General features: G+C 39.8%; 2 protein-coding genes across 6 annotated transcripts in view; both read left to right on the top strand.

Moving 5' to 3' along the window:
* syt14a (synaptotagmin XIVa) overlaps positions 1-5,344 on the top strand; it is a 36,823-nt gene extending 31,479 nt beyond the window's left edge. For both annotated transcript variants that reach the window (XM_057342464.1, XM_057342463.1), the window contains exon 9: positions 976-5,344. In XM_057342464.1, coding sequence (XP_057198447.1) covers positions 976-1,289 — 314 coding nt within the window. In that variant the 3' untranslated portion in view covers positions 1,290-5,344. The remainder of the gene's footprint in view (positions 1-975) is intronic.
* A 1,666-nt stretch (positions 5,345-7,010) lies between these two features.
* On the top strand, positions 7,011-21,707 carry sertad4 (SERTA domain containing 4). Of its 4 annotated transcripts, none has more exons than XM_057342887.1 (4): positions 7,011-7,709; positions 17,960-18,129; positions 18,254-18,381; positions 18,772-21,707. In XM_057342887.1, the coding sequence occupies exons 2-4, from the start codon at positions 17,976-17,978 to the stop codon at positions 19,516-19,518; spliced, it is 1,029 nt and encodes a 342-aa protein (XP_057198870.1). In that variant the 5' UTR covers positions 7,011-7,709; positions 17,960-17,975; the 3' UTR covers positions 19,519-21,707. The 4 variants fall into 4 exon arrangements, with proteins under 4 accessions (XP_057198870.1, XP_057198868.1, XP_057198867.1 ...); XM_057342885.1 differs by lacking the exon at positions 7,011-7,709 and adding an exon at positions 9,764-9,962; XM_057342884.1 differs by lacking the exon at positions 7,011-7,709 and adding an exon at positions 9,766-10,402.
* The last annotated feature ends 70 nt before the right edge of the window (positions 21,708-21,777 follow it).

The following is a 21,777-nucleotide window of genomic DNA, read 5'->3' as shown; positions in this document are numbered from 1 at the left end:
GCAAGTGGCTTTGGCAAGTCCGTAAAATGCTGTCTTGGAACCCCAACATGGTTTAAACGTAAGGCAGTCACACACTAAACAAGTGCAAAAATTAAAACCAGCAATGCAGCTGACCAAAAATACTGGAGGTTGATTTCTGTAGCTGCAGCAGGAAGTGTTTTGATTTCCTGCATCACAATCAGCCAATCAGCACTCTTGACTGCTATTGAAATCCTTTCACATTCAGCTTGAGTAGCTGGAGATGATTTCCGCAGCGGCAGGTACGCCACTGTATTTCCATATCTGAAATCAGCACTCCTTTAGCTTGGGCCTGTCCTATCACTCTGAAAAATAGAACATTTTCTACGAAACGCAGCGGGAAGACGCCGCAGGAAGCCCGCACTCAATGGCTCGAGGAACACAAGCGTGGCGCTGGCACAAAGACACAGAGAGAATACTAACGTCTGTTGTATTCTAGCGTAAGCTGGCGGGCAGGGCAGAAGAAAGCACGCTTGAAGATTTACAACTGCGCTCTGAATTAAATCTGTTGAAAGAGCCGCTGCTGAGTCTGCTCTCAATGCATCTGTAGAATCGCAGCTCAAAAGATCCAGAAAGGAAGAAACAGAGGAGTGATGCGGAACTGGGTTATTAATCAGTGTGCATTGATTCGTGCTGAGCCGACAGGGTACTGAATGGCCCATTTTCAGCCAATGAATTTCATCTTAATGAATGAAATGATCAATTGCTTTTCAGTGAAATGAAGAGATTTGAAGTGTTACAAGGCGGGAAACGTAGAGTTGAAAACCTCTGTGATGGCAGAGGAACTGCTCAAGAACAATATTCTGTCATTTAATTTAACAACTTCCGCAGTTAACTTGATAACAGCTCACATATTGCACCTATAAGCTTTTTTGTATCGTTAGCTAAATGGAGATTTAGTCTTTAGTTAATATGCATTATTTGCATGCTCTAACTAAATGCTTCATTCTGTTTCAGACACATATGTCAAGCTCACTCTGCTAAACTCAATGGGTCAAGAGATGTCCAAATGTAAGACGTCCATAAGACGCGGCCAACCCAACCCCACCTACAAGGAGACATTTGTATTCCAGGTAGCCTTGTTCCAGCTATCTGACGTCACGCTCATCCTGTCGGTCTACAACAAACGCAGCATGAAACGGAAGGAGATGATTGGCTGGATCTCACTAGGGCTGAACAGCTCTGGGGAGGAGGAGCTAACGCACTGGACTCAGATGAAGGAATCAAAGGGACAACAGGTGTGTCGATGGCACAGTCTTTTGGAGTCCTAGAACGTTATTAGGCAACAGGGATGATGTGTGTAATATGAAGATGGGGTGGGGATGGAGAGCATGTCAAGCCCTCAAATGGCCCCAAAACGACAGAGCTGGCCCCCACTGCAGTGAATTATGGGATATGTGACTAGTTCTTGGAATTTAATGTCCCTCCATGTGCATTCTGGGGAAAGGGTTAGAGGTCATATAGCGAGAACCGGGTTAGAAATGTTAAACTGTTAATGGAAGAAACATTAATGAGAAATTTTATTTGTATATTTTTTTGACTTAAACTTTTGGTTTTCTTTGAGATGGTTTATAATGGGTAATGGTATTTTTAGAATGAGAGAGAAAGACATAATGTATGTGTGGATCAGTAAGCAGGCCAGAAGTTTAGGCATACATGATCTCTAGAGACAAGATTAGACAAGTTAAAATGTCTTTGCTCAGATTATAACTCATGTTCAAAGATTACATTTTACTCTGGGACAGGACAGGGATTAACTGTCATTAAAATGTCTAAGAATAACTTGTGAAGGCTAAAGGAAAGTTTGACAGATGCGTCTACAGTATATGGCATTAATAAGTGGCCTCAACATATGATCAGATTATATGGAATCTTTCTAGGGTTCATTCAGTAATATTTTGGAGAGAATGCAAATAGGAAAATGTATGAAAAATGTTATGTCTATTGCCGATATTGGCCAATGAGGATAGACCTTTTCATATTTTAACTATACTTACTATAGAAGAAACCCCTAATAAAAAACTACATACAGTATACAGTAATATAAAATGTACTGTAATGTTTTAATGGATATTTCATGACTTTTATGCATTTATTATATCCGATGTATATCGTTGTATTAATAAAATAATAATAATAATATAATACCTTTAATGTATATACCATAGAGCAGTGGTTCTCAAACTTTTTCGTTGTAAGGCCCCCTTTGTGTTAAGTGCATCGCTTTGCGGCCCCCCATATAAAGACGTATAATCTTAAACTTAGAATTTTAATTAAACCAAAAACATTCAGTTATACAATGCTGGAACCTCAATTCTTTTGGTTGGTGGTGTCATTTTCTGATGTTTGATTGCATAAAATCTATGATGAATTTCTATATTGCATAAAATACCACAAAATCTGTGGCCCCCTGAATCCATCTTGGGGCCCCCCAGGGGGCCATGGCCCCCAGTTTGAGAACCACTGCCGTAGAGGACATCTGGAAGACAGAACAGGATATTGCTGTTAATTCCATAGAGTGTGAATAGAACTAACTTGATGATTTCATGAGTTAGACAGAATTATAAAAATAGAACTATACAGTAGAACATGACCACATTGACCGTTGTCACCATGGTCTCGCTTCAAATAGCCTACTATACCACGGTCTCTCTTCAAATACTATTTCAAATGCCCCACTTTGGTGTGTCTAGAACAATGTTTCCATCCCAATCCTGACTATGAGGTATGACTTTCACATCAAGTCATGAAAAACATTGAGCACATGTGTCATCAGCTCATCCTTGAACTCGTGGAATCATGCGACTGTTCTAAATAATGACGTTTATATAAACCCTTCTTTAACATTTCTGTTAATCGGTGAAGTGATGCTACATTGTTGAGTCACTAGTTTGTAAGGTGTGTATTAGCCATCATTATATAACAGCTGACTGTTTGTATAAGGCTTTTCTTACATATTGCATTCTTTGATCCTGAATGCTCAAGTTTAGTAGCTGGGACCCACCACTCATTGCTGTCACACTGGAGATTCACGCCAGTGTTATGTCTGAATGTCCGGTGGAGGGCTAGCGATGTAGATTCTGACAAACTGTGAGGATGTTTTGAGTACATGATGCCAATGAGGCTTTTCAATGCTTTTGCTCTGTCTTCAAAGTGTCTTTGATCTCTGTGCGGTCAACCTGTGAAATCTGTCCGATAGTTTCTTTTCTTTCTTGAGCGATGGTTGAACTCACTCAGTGATTGTTATGTACTGTAAACAGCACATAGATTCTGCTGATCTATTTTTGTATCTATATCTGAGAAACTGGACTCAAAAACACTTTCTTGGTAAATGTATGAAGCTCTGTGAGCAGTATGGAGTTGTAGACTTTGTTCTACTTTCACAGTTCCGTCAATGATTTTTTTTCTTTTTTGTTAGAAAAAAATGTTTTTGTGAATGTCTCTCAGTCAGTGTGTTGTTTCAAAGTATAAATGTTAAAACCCCCATGTTCGCTTCCCTGAGGTAAAAAAAGAAAAGGTTGTAAGTGAAGGGGGTGTATTGTTACATAATGATATCTGTATTCTTGGCTCTGCTGATGTCATAATTTCAGGTGATGATGTGTGTTGTTCTGTTTACTCTGTTAGTTAAAAAGAAAGAAAATTGCAGGTAGCTGAAATGTTTAAGGTGGTTTGTTCTGTGAGAACGAAATGAAGCACATTTTAGGGCACATAATAGAATTATGAAACACATCTTGTGAAAGAGTCTCAGGCTTTGATTGTATTCAGAAAGTTGCCACTGGACAATATCTCCCCGAAAAAGACAGAATCACAATCACTCTTCTCCCACAAAACTCCTCGCTGGGTTGAGTTATGTTGGAAGATGTTCTCGGTTTCATCTTGGCAAACACAGTTAAACAGTCCAGAAATCTTATTTTACCATCCTGTCAGCATTCAGGCATTAAATATTGCCACAGCTGTCATAATAACAGTGACATAATACAGCACAATCTTGAAATCTAGGATGTTAAATGCATTATGACTAGAAAACAGCTGTGTCACAAAATGATATCGAAGGGCTGTTATGTCTCACGTCTGACAGTTTTATGAGAGGCTTGGTGTACTGTTGACTCGTACCGATATGGCTTCCAAATTATTGTCCCACTATAAATGAGAATCTGACTATAGCTAACTCGGTTAAATAGGCTGGTTATATTACCCCGCTAGTCTATAATCCCCAAAGCCTAGCACATTTGACCATCCATCCGTATGTGATAAGGGTTTTGATGCTCTGATAGTTCACACGAAAATGAAAATCATCTATATTCACCAGCATTTGGTTGTGACTCTGTATTTCTTTTCTTGTGAAAAGCAAGATGAAATTGACAGGGGAACTGCGGTGAATAACAGCTTCTTGGCATACAAAGTTGATCTAACTTTTACTATGGTGCTTTTTTCTCTGGAATCGGCAATGTAAATCACCAGCTTTTGTTGGTTAGTAGAGATATTTTTGAACATTCTGCCTAATATCTAATTTTGTGCTTCACGGTTCCAAGAAAAATACAGAGTTAGAATGACATGAAGGTGAGTAACTTCATTTTGATGAAACTATTCTTTAAACCCACTGAATGTTCTAGAGCTCTTAGCAAATAGGCACAAATCACATATGTTTGTTCCCAATATGCCATGCAAATGTAGATTAACAGATGAAAATGCATTTTGTGTGTGTGAATGATCCCCAAAGAACCAGTGCCTGAAAATAACCCCTCAGAGCTCTCAAAATCTTCTCACATAAGGTTTTTCTACTGCTTTGTTTAGGTGAAGATGTGAATATTTTGACAGTGGACCAGTGATGGTCAACCTGTCATATTCTGAACTGATGGGTGATAGAGATTCTGTTCCGTTTACAAATAAACACCAGCATGTAGGATTTTTTGCACAGGAAGCATAGCACACCCTGTTCTCTCTCTGTGTCTCATCATGATTCAGGTCTAGCATGCCATTGAACCTTCAACTTTCACAAGGTGTGTTCCAACTTAAACCAGTTTTAAACCTTTTATACATGTTCTGAAACAATGTGTGTGGTTATATTGTCAGTTATTATTGCTCTTTAATTTGATTCTGAAAATGCTTAAAATTTCTTGCCTATACCCACCGATTCAGTCGGTGCCTTACTTTTCTCTGGAGAGCGTTTTTATGGCGTTTTTGAAATGTTGTTGCAATGTTCCTACAGCGATGTTGTCACCTTGTGTATTCATATTTCTGTACAATCGCTGTAGTTTGATTTGTAAATGAAGTCTTACACAAAGATGCATTTGTATGTGATTCTGTTTTGAAAAGAAACACTTCTGCTATTCTAAAATTGCCTTTGTCTTTCTTGACATTTGATGAACGTGTACGTCAGGATTTCAGTTTGGCTCTTGAATTAGAATGTCTAATGAATTATGATGGTAGTGAATGGTCATCATAATTCAACATTCAAACATTTTATTTTTATTGTGAAAGATTTCATTTTGATATTCTGCTGTCTCGCGAACAAACTTCAGTAAAAAAATCAGCTACTGCATTGAAGGAAAAACGGGACAAACGAAATGCATGAGTAAAACATGCAATACTGTAACTGTTCACTAGAAATTGACTGTACACCTGTCTGTGAGCTTTTGAAATGTGAGTTTTGAGCAGAGCAGTTTTCATGGGGAAACTTGTGTATCTCTATCTCACACATACAGTTCTTGACGCATACTGAAGCATAGCACTCTAATGCGCACATCTCTCATACAATTTGGTTTCTTATCAATACCTAAATTCTACTTTCATTCAGCCCACCTACAGTAAGTGTGTGTCTGTATTTGAGTGTGTGAGAGAGGTATAAACAGTTTGTACCAGAAGGCTCATTAAACTTTCAGTTTTATCCCGAGGGAATAAAGTCTCTTCAAAGTGCTAGACACAGACAGCACCACCAAAGTCATTTTTTCCTACTGATTTCTGGAAGAAATTAAGTTAGGTATAGGATTGTACTCTGCAACCCTGCTACCATTGCAAAGATCTTTGCAAAATGTTTCCTCTACTGCCGAACACACGATATACTTTCTTCTGGTCAATAGATGGCGCAATTGTTTATGGTCATTGTTAATGGTCAATTAACATGCATGTAGTTTCTCCACAAAATTTGAAGTTTAATGTTTGATTTGTTGAATGCACAACGGATTTTACAGCAGCAGTAAATGACCACATGCAGAATGGTTCACGCTATTAATACTGAATTAATTGAACAACTGTTTAGTATTCTCTAAAACATGTACAAACATGTGATAAGATGTCAAAGTGATTTTTCGTTCGAAATTCTTTTCTCCAAGGGTTATAGGCAAGAGTTTTATCATGCAACCACAATGGTTCCCATTTATTTAAGTAATTCTTTGGCTTTTAACAGGGGCGTAGCCAGAACTTTTTTTAGAGGTGGCCAGGTAAGACCCAGTGATTTTATTAGGGTGACCAAAAAATCCTTACAAACAGAAATTCTTTAACTTCTACTGTAATTTACATCAAGTCTTCATTACACATAGTTTGCTGGTGCAACCCTACCCTGATCCTTCTGCTCGCGACGCGATGAACTTCCATGGTACACAGACAGTACACTGTCAGGAAGCGTAGAAGTTAGCAGCTGTTCAGAAAATAGTGCTCCGACTGTTTGCGTCAGTGCGTCAGCGTATGACATCATATTAACGCGAGAGTAATGTTCTCGCGTTACTTTCAGTGCATACGCTAAATGATCTGCGCAGCAGGGGCGTAGCTATGGTGGCCATGGGTGGCAACGCCTACCCCTGAATGATGGATGGCCACCTATCTGGCCACCTCTGTTATGCGAAGCAGTTTTAAGATGCGTGTCGGAATTTACGGAGTGCTGCGCAGATCATCGCGTTAATATGATGTCATACGCTGATGCACTGACGCAAACAGTCGGAGCGCTATTATCTGAACAGCTGCTAACCTCTTCGCTTCGTGACAGTGTACTGTCTGTGTACCATGGAAGTTCATCGCGTCGCGAGCAGAAGGATCAGGGTAGGGTTGCATCAGCCATTCGTGTCATGGTCCTGCCTTCCTGGTTCTGTATTTCTAGTCGTGTGGCAGGATCGGGACGGAGCCCTTAGGTTTTATGTGAGAAAGCCATGAGATGTTTATGTTTTTGACATCTCATGTGTTTTCTCGTGTCTTGTCATTGGCCCTGCCCCTCTCGTTTCATGTATTGCTTCCCTGCCGTGTCTAATGTTTCCCACCTGCCCTGTGTATTATCCCTCGTTTGTCTCTCCTTTAAAATGCCCTCTTGTTTCATTGTCTTGTTGCTCGTGTATTACGTTTGGTCTGTGTACTGCGTATGTTCATGTTGATGTTCTTGTTACCTGGTCGTGAAAGCTGCATGTTGCTCGTGTTCCTGATCCTTGTCACTTTGTCTGTGGATTTACCCTGCCCTGCCGTTACCACCCGTCTGTATTTAGTAAGACGTTTTGTCGTGTTTATATTTTGTTATTTTTGTCCTGCTGTTTTTTTCCCCCTCGTGGGAAGTATTTTTGTTTCTGTTTTTTTATATTTAGTTCTGTCGTCGTTACCCCATTGTGGGTCTTTTGTTTTGTGTTTCTTTGTTTAATAAAATCTGTTAACCCCTTCACTGCCGCTGCCTGCATCTGGGTTCTTCAGCCTCACCACGTTCGTGACAATTCGTAAATTCTTTCTTAAACGTGAACGTAAAGTCCACACTATGGCTTAGTAACTACTACTGGCTAGTTTGTAACTAAATGTGTAATCTGTATGTTATTCGGTTGCACCATTTGGTCTTAAGGCAGAACGTAGCTATCATAAGCTCTCCGTAAAGTAATGCGTAGTCACATAATATGACATTTACCTTCAACAGTGCAATAGCAGCCTTTAAATTCGTGAGAAAAAGTTGTGTTGAAATGTTGTGAATTTCAAAACATTCTTGATTTAAACTTATTTTACCTCACATAATAATGGTAAAATCGGTATATAGAATACTACCTTTCATGAATAACATATTTAAAAGAGCATTTGTTTATTAAATTTAGTTTAAAACAATACAGCCTACTTAATGCAATAATAAATTACATGCAATATGGGTGATTTCATTTTACTGCCAACCGCCAATTAAATGAAAAGAAGATTATTTCATTTTGACATGCACAACACAGGCAGATATACACACACGGAGGCGCGCAAGGACGGTTCGTGCTAGAGCAGTCAAAAATTAAATGTCATCACATAATGTTCTCTATTTTAAAAGGTAAGTGACTGTAAATGTCAGCATTATCATGTGTGCAAATCATTGAAGAATGTCGAGTGAAACAAGAGCTTATTCCGTTAGTTCAGAGAGTATGCAATTTTATTCCTACAGTTATTCCTGATAGGAGGCTTCCATAAATATTTAGTTTATACATAACATTACGCTTCAACTAAGTTGAATGGTGCAACTCAAAAATATTTTGTAGTGCGTAAGTTGTAACTTAGTGCCCGTTTAAGTCAAAACTACACTAGGCTAAGTTGTAACTTATCACAGCTGGTGCAGCCGGCCCCAAGTCAGTAAAATCAGTCTTGTTTAACTGGATTTCATTCATTCATTATATTTTCGCGAAAGTTTAAATTGGGGTACTGCAATGTTTATTTTCTCTAAAAAATGCTAACTTACTGCAAATTATTTTAAAATAATGTTAGAATATGAAAGCATTGCAAATAAATTGTTTACTTTACGTTCTTTGTGTATGTTTTTGACCAGCAAACTATGTGTAATGAAGAGTTGGTGTTAATTACAGTATAAGTTAAAGAATTTCTGTCTGTAAGGATTTTTTGGTCACCCTAATAAAATCACTGGGTCTTACCTGGCCACCTCTAAATAAAAGTTCTGGCTACGCCCCTGCTGCGCAGCACTCCGTAAACTCCGACACGCATCTTAAAACTGCTTCGCACAACAGAGGTGGCCAGATAGGTGGCCATCCATCATTCAGGGGTAGCCGTTGCCACCCATGGCCACCATGTAGCTACGCCCCTGGCTTTTAAGTCCAAAGCCCAAGTCACCTGGAAAAGTACTTCGGCACAGGGTTGCTTTTCACACACAAAAAAATTACGGACTCTGGCACAGAAGTGAGTGTCTGCTTTTAACTAGAGGCAGGGTGTGTTTTTTGGAACCTGGAGTCAGTTAGAGAAGGAAACAGCAAGAAAAAAGCCTGTGTGCGTGCGTTTCGTTAGGCCTACTTGAGGGACACATTTATAAATCCTTTTCAAAACAGGCTTGTCTTGTGGGGATTGTCCTTAAGTGAAAGTGACCTACTTGTCAGGTATGGTGACCCATACCCGAAACGTGACCTCTGCATTTAACCCATCCAGAGAGTAGTGAACACAGGTACACCCAGAGCAGTGGGCAGCTATCACAGCAGCAAGTAGGGGTAAGGTGCCTTGCTCAAGGGCACCTCAGTCGTTACCAGCCGGCCCTGGGAATCGAACCGGCAACCTTCTGGTCACGACTCCGACTCTCTAAAACGTCAAAATAAAAACATGTCAAATAGTTATGCATGCACTTGTACTATGGACGGTTGAAATCATTAATTTGTTTAAGGCTTCTCAAGTATAGTAAGCGTGTGTGGAAGGGAAAAAATGACAGAACCTGCGATCACAGGCAAACTGTAAAAATCACCAGGCTCGGCGTTAACTCTATACGTCATCTTGGAAACGCCGAAGAAAAGCGCTCAGGAGCGCTGCTGGAAAATGCAACCCGCCGCCCCTGAAAAGGGAAATGTCTAACAGATGATTGGCAGCGTGCCCGCCCCGCTCCACTTCTGCCGCTCGCTCCCGGCGCAAGTTAAACGCAGCTCCTCTGACCAAAAACAGACACACTCACTCCCACACACAAACCACAGGGGAAACACTGCTGCTGGGACGGGACGAGACCGACCCTGAGCTGAAAGGTATTGCTGTTTATTCCGAGGAATGGGGCGATTCTGGTCGTGTCTGCAGACGTTGACACAAGTTAAAAGCAAACGCCGCAACGTCGCACCGTCTGCCGGTGAGGTCACTGTGGCACAAAGCGAAGCTACCTGCGCGGACGCGCGGCGCAGATTCCGTGACATTACAGCGGCTTTGTTCGCGCGGTGATTGATGTGAAGGCGCGCTGCCCTGAGTTGGATGATATTATTATCGTTAAACCTGATCGATTATATGAAGTCGATACGCGCAGGTACTAACAACGTTTATCGGGGGACTTGCACGGATGGATCGAGGATAAGTTGTTATTGACGAACTCAACGGGATCACAGCAGAGAAAACGAGAGCGGGTTCATGACGACAGATCTGAGAACGCTTTATATTTAAAACAATACGTCAAGTCTAGTCATCACTATAGTGTAAGGTAAGAAATAGTGATGTATTTATGTAATTGACTGCACGGTTATCAGAGGCAGACAGACTCCAGAGTGGGGTATGGCACAGTGCCAAGACAGAGGAACTACTAAAAATCTTTGAAGTTTGTTACAACTAATTTGGTTTAAACTCACACAGACTACTGTGTGACTAGTAATCAGTTATTTATTTACAAAGCAAATGTTTATCTAATTACCTGTCAAAACGTCAAGTAGTTCTGCAGCTACTTTTGTATTTATCTGATTTATTGAATTTGTATTTTTAATTTTCAGTCATGAGAGAGAGAGAGAGAGAGAGAGAGAGAGAGAGAGAGAGAGAGAAAACAACTACATAAACCCTGATCAAATTTTGTCTTGTTTGTTTTTATAATGTAATATTTTGGATAATCAAATGCATGCATATGGTTTTCAGTCTTAATATATTTGAAACAAGAGGGGTTTGTTTTTTTGTTGTGGTTGGTAAAATATTTCTTGTGCTTTGAATCTTAAAAAAGCTAATGACACAGTGAGGTCACACACACACAAACACAAACAATGTTCCTTTCACACATTAAAAGACCTCAGCTCTGTGTGTGTGTTTTAAGGGCAGGGCTCCAGAATTCTGTTACTGCTTGATTTCCTTACAAGGAAAAGAAGTGTTCTATATGAAAGCATAATCATTTTATAGATGAATGCTGTATGTGTGTGTGTATTTGTGTTCATGAATGTGCAATGTCTGTTCACAAGGAAAACTGTAGGCAATCTCACACGCCAGTATTTTTTATTTGTGTAAGACTGTAGTTATTGTTTTTTAACAGAGAGACGCTATTGTGCATAGCTGAGATGATGTGCATGTGAGAGAGTGAGAGATTATTTCTTGCTTCATTATCAGCAAGGGGTTCACTGCTGTGGCTGTGGCATCTTTTCCTGGTGCCGCGGGGCAAAAGTGTGTGTGTTTGTGGGTATGTGGGTATTCCCCTGAGATCACTGTGCTAGTTCAAGAGTGTCTGGCATTCCGCCACACATTGATCCCTCGATCTACAGCGGGCACAAAGGAAAGCCCACACAGTCATTTACTGCCTATGGTTCTCATCAGTCTGTTCCAATGAGTTACGTCTGGGCACGGTGAGGGTTAACTTCAATAGATTAGAGAGTCTGCGGGCAGTGAGGCAGTGCTCATAATTTTTCTGGAAATGTAAAAGTCTGGAAATGTAACCCACTCTGATCTACAGTCAGGGCTGTTTTATAAAACTGCGGTTTGGGAGTGATGGACATGTTTCTCAATCTTGTTCTTGTTAGGGACCCCCAGATATTCATTTGTAAGTCTCAAGCAAGAAGCATGAGTTTGACAGTTCTTGGGACAAATAGACAATATTTTTTAGATGAGTAAAACATCAATGTAGCGAAATCTGTCTTCCACTGTGGGTGTCATTCACACAAATTTCCTGCCCATACATTTTTAAAGCTTTTGTTTTAAATAAATGCATGTCAATATACAACAAATCACAAGATTGGCTCTAAACAAATAGGTTAATCTATTAATTAGGTGTGTTATAGAAATATATTTATGATGTTGTAGGTTTATCTAATATTTTGAAGTCAGATCTTCGTCATCTCCTTTCAATCACATTTAGGACTGATTCATTTTAAACTCTCCGTCTCGCCTCATGCAGTCGGCCATACCATAAACTGTAGTCCTCATTAAGCTATACTGTGTATGTTGTATTGTAATCAAACTTTGTGCAAATACACACTACACAATCTGTACATCATCGAACACATTTTTAGTGAACGTTCACTTGCCATCTGAACGCGGGTAATTCATCACAGCTGTATTGCTTGGGAGCCCGTGGTGTAAAAATCACAGTCATCTGAACAATAGCACGAATGATGCGATTACACTTCCCCTTTGAGTATAAAGTACACAGAGCACGTGCTGCACTCCCTCTGTCTCAAACACACGCACACACAGCGCCTCGGGCTCTGACTCCTAACAGCAGGGATGCATGGGTAGCCAGAACATTCCTTCAGCACTGATGTGGCGTTGTGTCAACACGATCGCATTACGGCTCGAACCTCTCTCGCACACACATTGTGTATTTGTTGAACTGTGTGTGATTTCTTCGTAGACACTGTGCAGCTTATTTTTTTCCTGTATTTTATTTTTCCCCTCCTCTGAACCTAAACAAGCCGAGCAGCCGCAAAGTCTTTGGCAGGCGGGAAAGGGTGTTCCTTTTATTTATTTATTTTTTTCCTTTAGTTTTTATTCCTTTGTGTGTGTGTTGGACATGTTTGGATAAATGTTTTACCTCCTTGACTGGGTGTTGCCTACATGTGTGTGTGTTACAGAAAGAGAGAGAGAAAATAAAAGAGACTACCTAATGACCTAGATTCTGTCTGCAGGATGTGTTCAGATCCCCAGTGCAACATTTAGATTCTTAAATAAACCTCCTCTGTCTCGCTGATAGATTCAGGTCATGGAAACGGTTGTACGGACGTCCCGCACCCTGAGGACACACATGGTTTAAATGCTTCCAGCACCCAGGCAGAAACAGCCCTTTGAGCAGATGGATGATATGTGAAGTGTGTAAGCGTGTGTGTAATAGCCTCACGCTTTCTACAAAGTCTGTTGTGCTCTTTTTACCTTATGCTGCAGCGGCGTGTGTTTCACACATGTTGCTATGTTAGCACTCTTTGTAGTCTGTGTGGGTTCTGTCTGTGTGTGCGTGCGTGCGTGCGTGTGTGTGTGTGTGTGTGTGTGTGCGTGTGTGCGTGTGCGTGCTTGTGTGTGTGTGTGCGCATGTGTGTGTGTGTGTGTGTGTGTGTGCGTGCGTGCGTGTGTGTGTGTGTTTTGAAATCTGTTATTATTTACTCTCCCTTGTGTACTTCAAAACCCATATGACTTACTTTCTTCCATGAATGAAACAAAAAATACTACTAATACATTTTTTTTGAGAAATGTAAAAGGTTTTTTAAGACGCCTCACATCATATGTGATTATACTTATTGTATTTTTTTGGTTGGTTAATAGAAGGTTGTCATCTGGTATTGTTGCTCCACTGTGAACAATGTGCACTGCACATACCTATTTTCATTAAACAATAACATTGAAGTCGTCGTTTATATCAGTTTCTTATGTTACTCAAAAATGCCCTGTTCTGGGTGCATAGAGCTGTTTCTGGGTCAGGGCGTGTGGGCAGACTGTGGCATTAATGATGATTCTTTAGCTCTGTGCATGTGCCAGTGTGCTTCTGCCACTCAAACTAAAAACAAATCTGTGGTTTTACAAATCTTATGCTGAAATTTTGGAATGGCGTTTCATTTGGAGCTGATGCCCAAAGCTCTTCTTGTAACCAGACTAATTGTGCGGTTTGTCTGCATTTTTTATTTTCTGCCCTGTTTCTGATTGTCTCTTTTTTCTGCCTTAAAGGAACAGTTTACCCAAAAATAAAAATTCTCTCTTTATACTCACCCTAAAGTTGTTCATAATCTATATCAATTTCTTTGTTCTGATGAACACAGAGAAAGATATTTGGAAGAATGCTTGTAACCAAACAGTTCTTGGCCACCATTGACTATAAACGTCTTTGTTCTGCTGAACACAAAAGAAGCTATTTTGAAGAATGTAGGACAGCAAACACTTTTTACTACCATTGTAATTTTTCCTAATTCCTACTATGATAGTCAGTGATGGCAAAGAACTGTTTGGTTACAGTCTTTCTTCCCAATATCTTTCTCTGTGTTTATCATAACAAAGAAATTTACACAGATTTAGAACAACCAAATGAAGACGTTCCTTTAAAGGCGCAGTTCTTAATTAACAGCGGCCACTAGCGTTGTATTATAGATTTGCCACTAATCGCTGGCAGGCAGGAGCTAGGACCTGTGTTAATATTATAAAGACTTTACAGCAGAGACACGTTAGGACTAAGGCTTTTAGCAGATATGTACTCACAGATATCTATGGAGATACTTTCCAGCAGAGAGAGACGGTGGAGAAAGATCGTCCGACGAGGTTGCTTTGATTCGGATCAGTATGTGAGTAACATACTAACATACCAATAAGTTGTTGTTGTTGTAATATTAGCTGTGTCATTGTTTATCTGGAACTGCTTTAATATTGTACTCGTCCAGATGCTTGAGAGAGAGAGAGCGCGTTGGAGCTGAAACTGGAGGGAGAGCGAGAGTGCGTTTTATTCTTTTACTCAATGATGAATAAACTTTCAGTTAAACCGCGGGTCACATGCGTTCCGAACTGGAGAGCACGATCCATACGGATCACGGATCTTCCCGTGATCCGTTTCACCACGATACTGCAGCGGAGAGGAAGAGAAAACACGAGTTGTAGAGTTGATTGTCCGTTTAGGGTTGCTGTACAAAACATGGCGGCGAATTCAATGTATGTAGGCCCGCTCTGTATGTAGATATAAATAGCTTATTCTAAGGTATTACAAACTTAATGGTTCAGTACGTAAGGTCTTTATACACCTCTGAAGAAATAGTTTTGTATATTATATTGCATTTCTGTCAATAGATCCTCCTAAAAATGCCGTATTGTTCTTTAAAAGGAGAGTTACACAAATTCATGAACTCATCCTCATGTCATCTGCAGTTGTCCCCATTCACTTTTATTGTATGGAAAAGAGCAGCTGCTGCAAATAACTTCTTTACGCAAAAGTTGTATGGGTTTCAACAGACATGACGGGAAGTAAATGAAAATTTTAATACTATTGTTTACTTTTTTATTCTTAGAGCAAATAATTTTGGAGATGGTTCAAAAAACAATTTCCTGGCCATCTAAGCGATAATCATTTTTAATAAGACTCAAATGAGATGTGTGTGAGCTTGTTTTACCATCTTTTATGATCCAGTGAGGAGCACCAGGAGCTTTGGATGTTTTGATTGCAGTAAGCTAAGCCAAAACCTACATTACCTCAATGGAAACCTGCAATTGTGGTTTTCGCATAGGAAAAACCACAACTGCACAAATGAAACCTTATCCCTAACATGATTCGTGTCTTTCTCTCACTCTGGTTTTAGCATCATCTGTGTTTTGTAATTTGTAGTTTTTGCATCTGCGGGGCTGCCGTGTGCGCCCTGTGATGTTTGTGTATGTGCGTGTGACTGATGAGGTGCAAATCCAACGGATCCAGCACCTTTTTATGTTTTCTTCACACGAAGAGTCGAGAGATGCAGAGAGAGAGTGCATAAAAGCACGAAATGAGCAAAGAGACAAAGACAGATAGCTTTGTGTGTAGCAGATAGTGTGCGTGCGTGCGTGCGTGCGTGTGTGTGTGTGTGTATGTGTGGGAAGGGTAAACCCTACGGTATGGGGACAAAATGTCCCCACAAAGATGGCAATATCCAAAACCCTTGTCCTTGTGGGGACATTTTTTTGTCCCCATGAGGAAACAAGCTTATAAATCATACAGAATTAACTTTTTTGAAAATCTAAAAGAGCAGGAAGTTTTTTGTGATTGTTAGGTTTAGGGGGTGGGTTAGGGGTAGGGAATATGATATACAGTTTGTACAGTATAAAAACATTGCGTCTATGGAATGTCCCCATAAAACATGGAAACCCAACATGTGTGTGCGTGCGTGTGTGTCTGTGTCAGCTCTGTCTTCTAAAGCGTAAATTCAAAGCAGAGTTGTGGGCGGAATAATAAACAGGTAATGACAGTACAAGGAAAAGGAGGAGAGCGGGATCTGCTCTGATTAAACATGTCTCGCTCACATGAGCTCAGTGTGATCCAAACCCTGCGGACACAGACTGTAAAGAGGGCAGATTATTACGCTCGCATTATTTGTGTCTCTGTGTGCGAATGTGCATCTGGGATGTTTTTACAGTTCTGCGTGATTATTTTCGCTGCCTTATTTATAGTTCCTTATAAACAATATAATGTGAGACTTGATTCAGGACAGGCAGGGATAACAGCGGTTCAATATGTGCTTGGCGAACACGACATCAGAGCGATGGTGTGCACAATTGTCAGTGAAGATTAATGACCTTTGTAGAGGCAATCATCCAGAACTTCTTTCTCTCCTGTCACCGTGTGTGTGGCAGAACAGAGAACGAAATGATTTAAGAGCAATCACACAAACAGATATGCTCCCTTTCTTGGTAGCTTCTGTTGGATAGCATTATGCGTGTATCTTTTATCTGACTACTGTATGTGTGCTCTATTAGCTGTTTTAAATGGGTTCGATACAAATATCTTGTGTACACTTCACAGCAACAAGAAATAATTCTACGACAGAATTTTGCTATTGAGTAGCACAGGGTTGTTGTGATTTTAATATCTTTAAAGATGTCATATAAATATACAGCTGCGGGAAAAAATTAGAGTCCATTCCAAATTTTCATTTAATCGGCATTTCTAAAAGTATTGTGGCCACTTAAATCCAGTGTCTGATGAATTTCAACAAAATCAAACCTCAGGAGTGACAAAGTCATCCAACAGCAATGTGAAAGACTGACAGCATGGCAAGACACATGAAAACTGTGATAAAAATGAAGATTATCACATCAAAAAATATTTTGGATTCCTAAATTTGTGTACAAATATTACTGTATTATTGCTTTAAAGTGGATATGAACTTGTTTTCTTTGCAGTATTTGAGGTCTGAAAAAATAGAGCATTTTTTTCTGTTATTTTGACATGTTTCTCCAGTTTTCATTTTCTGCAAATAAATGGAAATAGAAAAAAAATATTTGAAATTTGCAAGAAATATTGTTAGTAGTTCACAGAATGAAACAAAAAAGATTTGTCTTAATTTTTTCAGCGGCTGTAGCTGTAGGTTTTGATCTTTTATCACATAAAAGTTTGTTTTAAAACATGCTGTAACTTAGAGTGCAATAAAAATATTTTTAAATAGCAGGTTATAGTGTTTAATGTCACGGTATGGCAGAAGAACCCAAGCGCAGGCAGCGATGCAAAACATGAAACTTTAATAATTAAAAACAAATGACCCACAATGGGGAAAACTATAACAAAAACACGAACTTGAAAGAAAAAACTTCCCACAAGGGGGCAAAATAAGAAAACAGGATAACTAACTTACTACTAAAACAACAGAGACAAGACTAAATAATACAAACGTCATCAAGACATGGGGCAAGGCAATCCAACTGCTAGGTAATCCAAACAAGACGAGGGAATAAGCATACAACTAGGCAACATAGCAAAACAAACAAGCACAGGACAGCAAACACAAGGGCATTAAATAGGGAGACTAACAAAGGATAATTAACAATGGGCAGGTGTGGGGAATGAAACACTGATGGGAAGCTAAACGAGGAAACAAGGGGGGCGGGGTCAAAGACGAGACTGGAGAACGCATGACCATCGTAAACAAACAATTGATCATGCGTTTCCACACAAAACAAGTGGGGCTGTCATGACCCTGCCGCAAGACTAGAAAATCATGACAAGGTGAGGCAGGATCATGACAGTTTAAAGCACCATATTATAAAAATATAAGATATTACCCCCCTTAATGACTACCATCCGTTACTCCTTTGTAAATCTGTGATGAATGTTATATTTGTGTGTTTTTTTTCTCTTTAGAACTGTGAGGTAAACAATGGCTTTGGTCCTCTCTATGAGCCCTTTTTGTGAACCTGACACCGAAGCCCCACCATCAATCTACCAGCCGATCTGGGAGTCTGAGCGTTGCAGCAAAAGCTGCGTCTCCACCCCCTCACCACCAGGAGACGACACCCAAGGGCTCATAGAAGGTTTGACTATAATCTCAGTGTTGGCTAATGTTTAAAATATGCTCAGAAGTACATTTTTCAAAATCTATTTTTGAAAGTCTTTGTTCTAAAAGATGCTGCCTAATAAATAAATATGTTTTCCCAGAGCACCTTCGTAGACGAAACCCGGATCATGTGATGGATCATGTGGCCGTGTCACGGATCTCTTATTTTAAAAGGAAGTTTGTGGAAGATGAAGAACCTGTAGTGAACTTCAGAGGTTACTGTCACACTGTGAGTCTACTTACAAATCTCTGGTGTTTCATATATCGTTGCTGTCCTTCTAAAATCTTGTATCTCCATATTTATTATTTTTTTGCCATAAATAATAATTATTTTTTGTTAGTGGGTTTTGCAAATATCTAACCAATAAAAAGTATTAAAAAATGCATGTCAACTTTGGTAACACAGTATAAAAATTAATCATTATATAGTTCCTGAAAAAAGCGAATTTGGACAAACGAGGTTTCAAAAGAACAGCGACGATATAGAAAATATATGTTGAATGCACTGTAATTTACTCTGGATAAAAGCTTGTGTATGCCATTTCAACAACATTTTATTCACATGTAATAACAACCAACATAAGTATTTAATGACTTGTGATTTTTTCCTCTGGTCCAGCAGGTGTCACCAGTGCTAGAGGAACATGCTCACGTTCTCCGTCTCTCTCTTGAGAAGCTGCGTTACATGGATGACCCTGAGTCCTTCTTGCGGCGTTCTGTGCTCATCAACAACCTCCTCCGACGTCTCCGAAATGAAATTCTCCTTCAGAGCGACTGGTGTTTCCCATCAGGCCCTGCGGCCACAGCCTGCCCCCTGCAAAACCCAGCCCCCAACACACCTCTTCCCACTCCCACCCTGCAGCCCTGCGTGGCACCGGCCGGGCCGTACCGCAAACGGCTGCGGCTGCTGAGGAGGAATAGTCCTGAATGCGTCCCCGCATGCTACTGCTTGTATGCAGCCGGGCGTTACCTCCAGCTCCCCCTGTCTGTGTATGAACGGGATGTATACTCCAACTCTCATCTGTCATCAACTTCATCCACATCATCATCATCATCATCAGTAGTTCGATTTCCACAGCTGTTAGAGGAGGAAGAGGACAGCGATGAGGAAGAGGAGCTGGACTCTGTCTGTCCCGTGTTGGGTCTGTGTCAAGATGAAACCAGGGAGCAGAACAGAATGTGTGAGGGTCTCAGGGAACAGAGCCACAGGAATCTGGAGAAAGAGCGAGAGAAAGGAAAAGAAAGAGGCAGAGAGAGGGTTAGAGGAGGGGAGCTTAGAGTAGGCGTTTCACAGAGATGGCTTTCAGATACAGTGGGTACCGGACATCAGGAGGGCCTGACGAGAGCTCACTTGAGAGGGAAATAACAACAGGACTTCTGCTGTGGAAACAAGGAAAAACAGCTTTCCAACAGCTTTTTAGATCTGTTTTTAAAAACTGAACATCAGTGTAATATGATGTTTTCAATGTTTAGGTACTTTTGTATTTCTGGATTACTCAACAAATAACAAGGGACAGCAAGTTTATATATTGCCTCTTGAGAAAACCACCATATTGTGCCTTAAATGTTTTCTTGTTTAATATGTTTGCTGTGTTTGTGGATATTTGTACATGAAGCTGTTTTATCCACAGAGATGGTACCAAGTCTAAACACTTTCAAACAAAAAACGGTTTGAAAGTGAATTGCTAACACACACACAAAAAGCATGACATGGTTTCCTGTCCTTGACGATTGTCATACATTGTCCCAAAATGCACGAAGGCCATAATGTTTAAAACAATAACTGTACTTTCACTAGACTGAACCTCTGAGCATTTAAACATTCAGGAAACAAAACATCCAAACATCAACTCCATACAAATATTTCAAACTACAGACAGGCTTTAGTCTGTTGTATAGAGGTCCTTTCTGATGCAAGTAATTTTTGGCATGATATGAATCTGAGGTTTTTAATATAAAATCTGTGTTTTCATGCACTTTTAGAGTGTTTATGTATTTTCTCTATTTTTTTTCAAAACAAGTTATGAGACTCTCAGACAAGAGTGGAGCATACAAATAAAACAGTGTTGGAATAGAAATAAAACCGAGACGGGTTGCTTCACAATCTTAACTGTTCTGTGTGTGTGTGTGTGTGTGTGTGTGTTCGTGAAATGTGTTGAGAATAAAAGAATGATCCTGAGCTCACAATGTTCCTCTTTCCTCCTTGTGATGTGATTATAGCTGGCACACAGATTATTTCTTTTTCTACACCCCCACCTCCATCACACTTATTCTCTTTCTCTTATTACTCCTGCTGTCACCTTTTCGCGTCACTATGGAAACAATGTTTACTGGAAGAACCGTCTGGAATCCCCTGAGGCAAAAAGAGGTTCATGACAAACACACATGCCACACGATTAAACACACATACATCATTTGGTTATTGTGAATGCATGCTTTGCGAGGAGATGCTTTTAGATGAAGCACACGGTTCCATTTATAGTTGTAGTAAATGTGGAGATGGAAATCTGTGGTATGGCATGTCACTGTTTATTGGAGTTGTCATAAAATATTAGTAATTTGTGTCTTTGTTGTCTTAATCTTTATGTAGACAATAACAAATAATATGACATTAAAAATTTATGTTAATAGCATATTTCAGATCATTTGGTTTGGGGCGAAATTTGATGCAAAATGTGTAAGTACACACTGAAATCAGTTTGAGACCTTTCTGAGATGTTTTGTCGTTTTCAAATCTCTGTCATGACAGGTCTTACTTAAGGTGAATCATTTGAGAGAAGATGTTCCCTGAATTGGGGAGCAATGCGGACATATGGCATGTGGTTATTTTTGGATATCTTTAGCATTGTCTGACTGCAGCATTCACGCAGTTAAATAAACCAGAAGACAAAAAAAATATTTATTCAGCCTAATGCACTACTGTCATATGGGTTTCATTTAAACCATAACAGTCCGTCTCATTGTTCATCTCACCTTTCCTGGGGCATGGTAGCATTTTGGAGGAAATGTGTGTGGGTGTGTTGTGATGTACTGTATGACAAGCATCATGTCATTGTCAGCTCTAATAGACATGCAGAGAAGCATGATGCCTCTCTCTCTCTCTGTTCTTCCAACCATGGAATCTGTCTAATGCCACTGGCTCACTGTCATCCATCAACCTATAACTTTGGCAGCTCGTCGTTACCATGGCAACTGCCCTTCACCACTCAGAGGTTTTAGATCAAAAGGCATTCAACACTACCTTTCATTCCTTCTTCTTCTCCCTTTCTTCTGTTTCTTTGTCATCTATTTGTAAACCTTTAATCAATTACTAAATAATAAGAACCACTGAGAACCACTTTGAAGAATTCAGTCAGTTTAGTGGGAAACACCCAAATATTTGTTCAAAAATGGGGAGATGTTGAACCAAACATTTCATCCACACTGATGCCCAGAACAATGTATATTTACCCATAAATGTGTGTTTATGTATCTTACAACATGTAGCACTGTTGTTCCTATTCTGCTGTTGATGTCACGTCTTAAGTCCTAATGCTTGGATATCAAAAGCAAACAATAAACAATACTAATATTCACTCATGGTGTGCTGTAAAACTATCAAAAAATCATGATGTAACAAAATTAC

Source organism: Triplophysa rosa, linkage group LG9, assembly GCF_024868665.1.
Source record: "Triplophysa rosa linkage group LG9, Trosa_1v2, whole genome shotgun sequence".
NCBI classification, from domain to species: domain Eukaryota; kingdom Metazoa; phylum Chordata; class Actinopteri; order Cypriniformes; family Nemacheilidae; genus Triplophysa; species Triplophysa rosa.
Note: the sequence above shows the minus strand (reverse complement) of the source record. Positions and strands in the feature narration are given on the sequence as shown.

Bases quoted from the DNA above. Each gene is read 5' to 3' on its own strand.
- sertad4 (XM_057342887.1), top strand. From the start codon at position 17,976: ATGGCTTTGGTCCTCTCTATGAGCCCTTTTTGTGAACCTGACACCGAA. The intron at 18,130-18,253 runs GTTTGACTATAA...ATGTTTTCCCAG, and splicing joins CACCCAAGGGCTCATAGAAG to AGCACCTTCGTAGACGAAAC. The intron at 18,382-18,771 runs GTGAGTCTACTT...CCTCTGGTCCAG, and splicing joins TCAGAGGTTACTGTCACACT to CAGGTGTCACCAGTGCTAGA.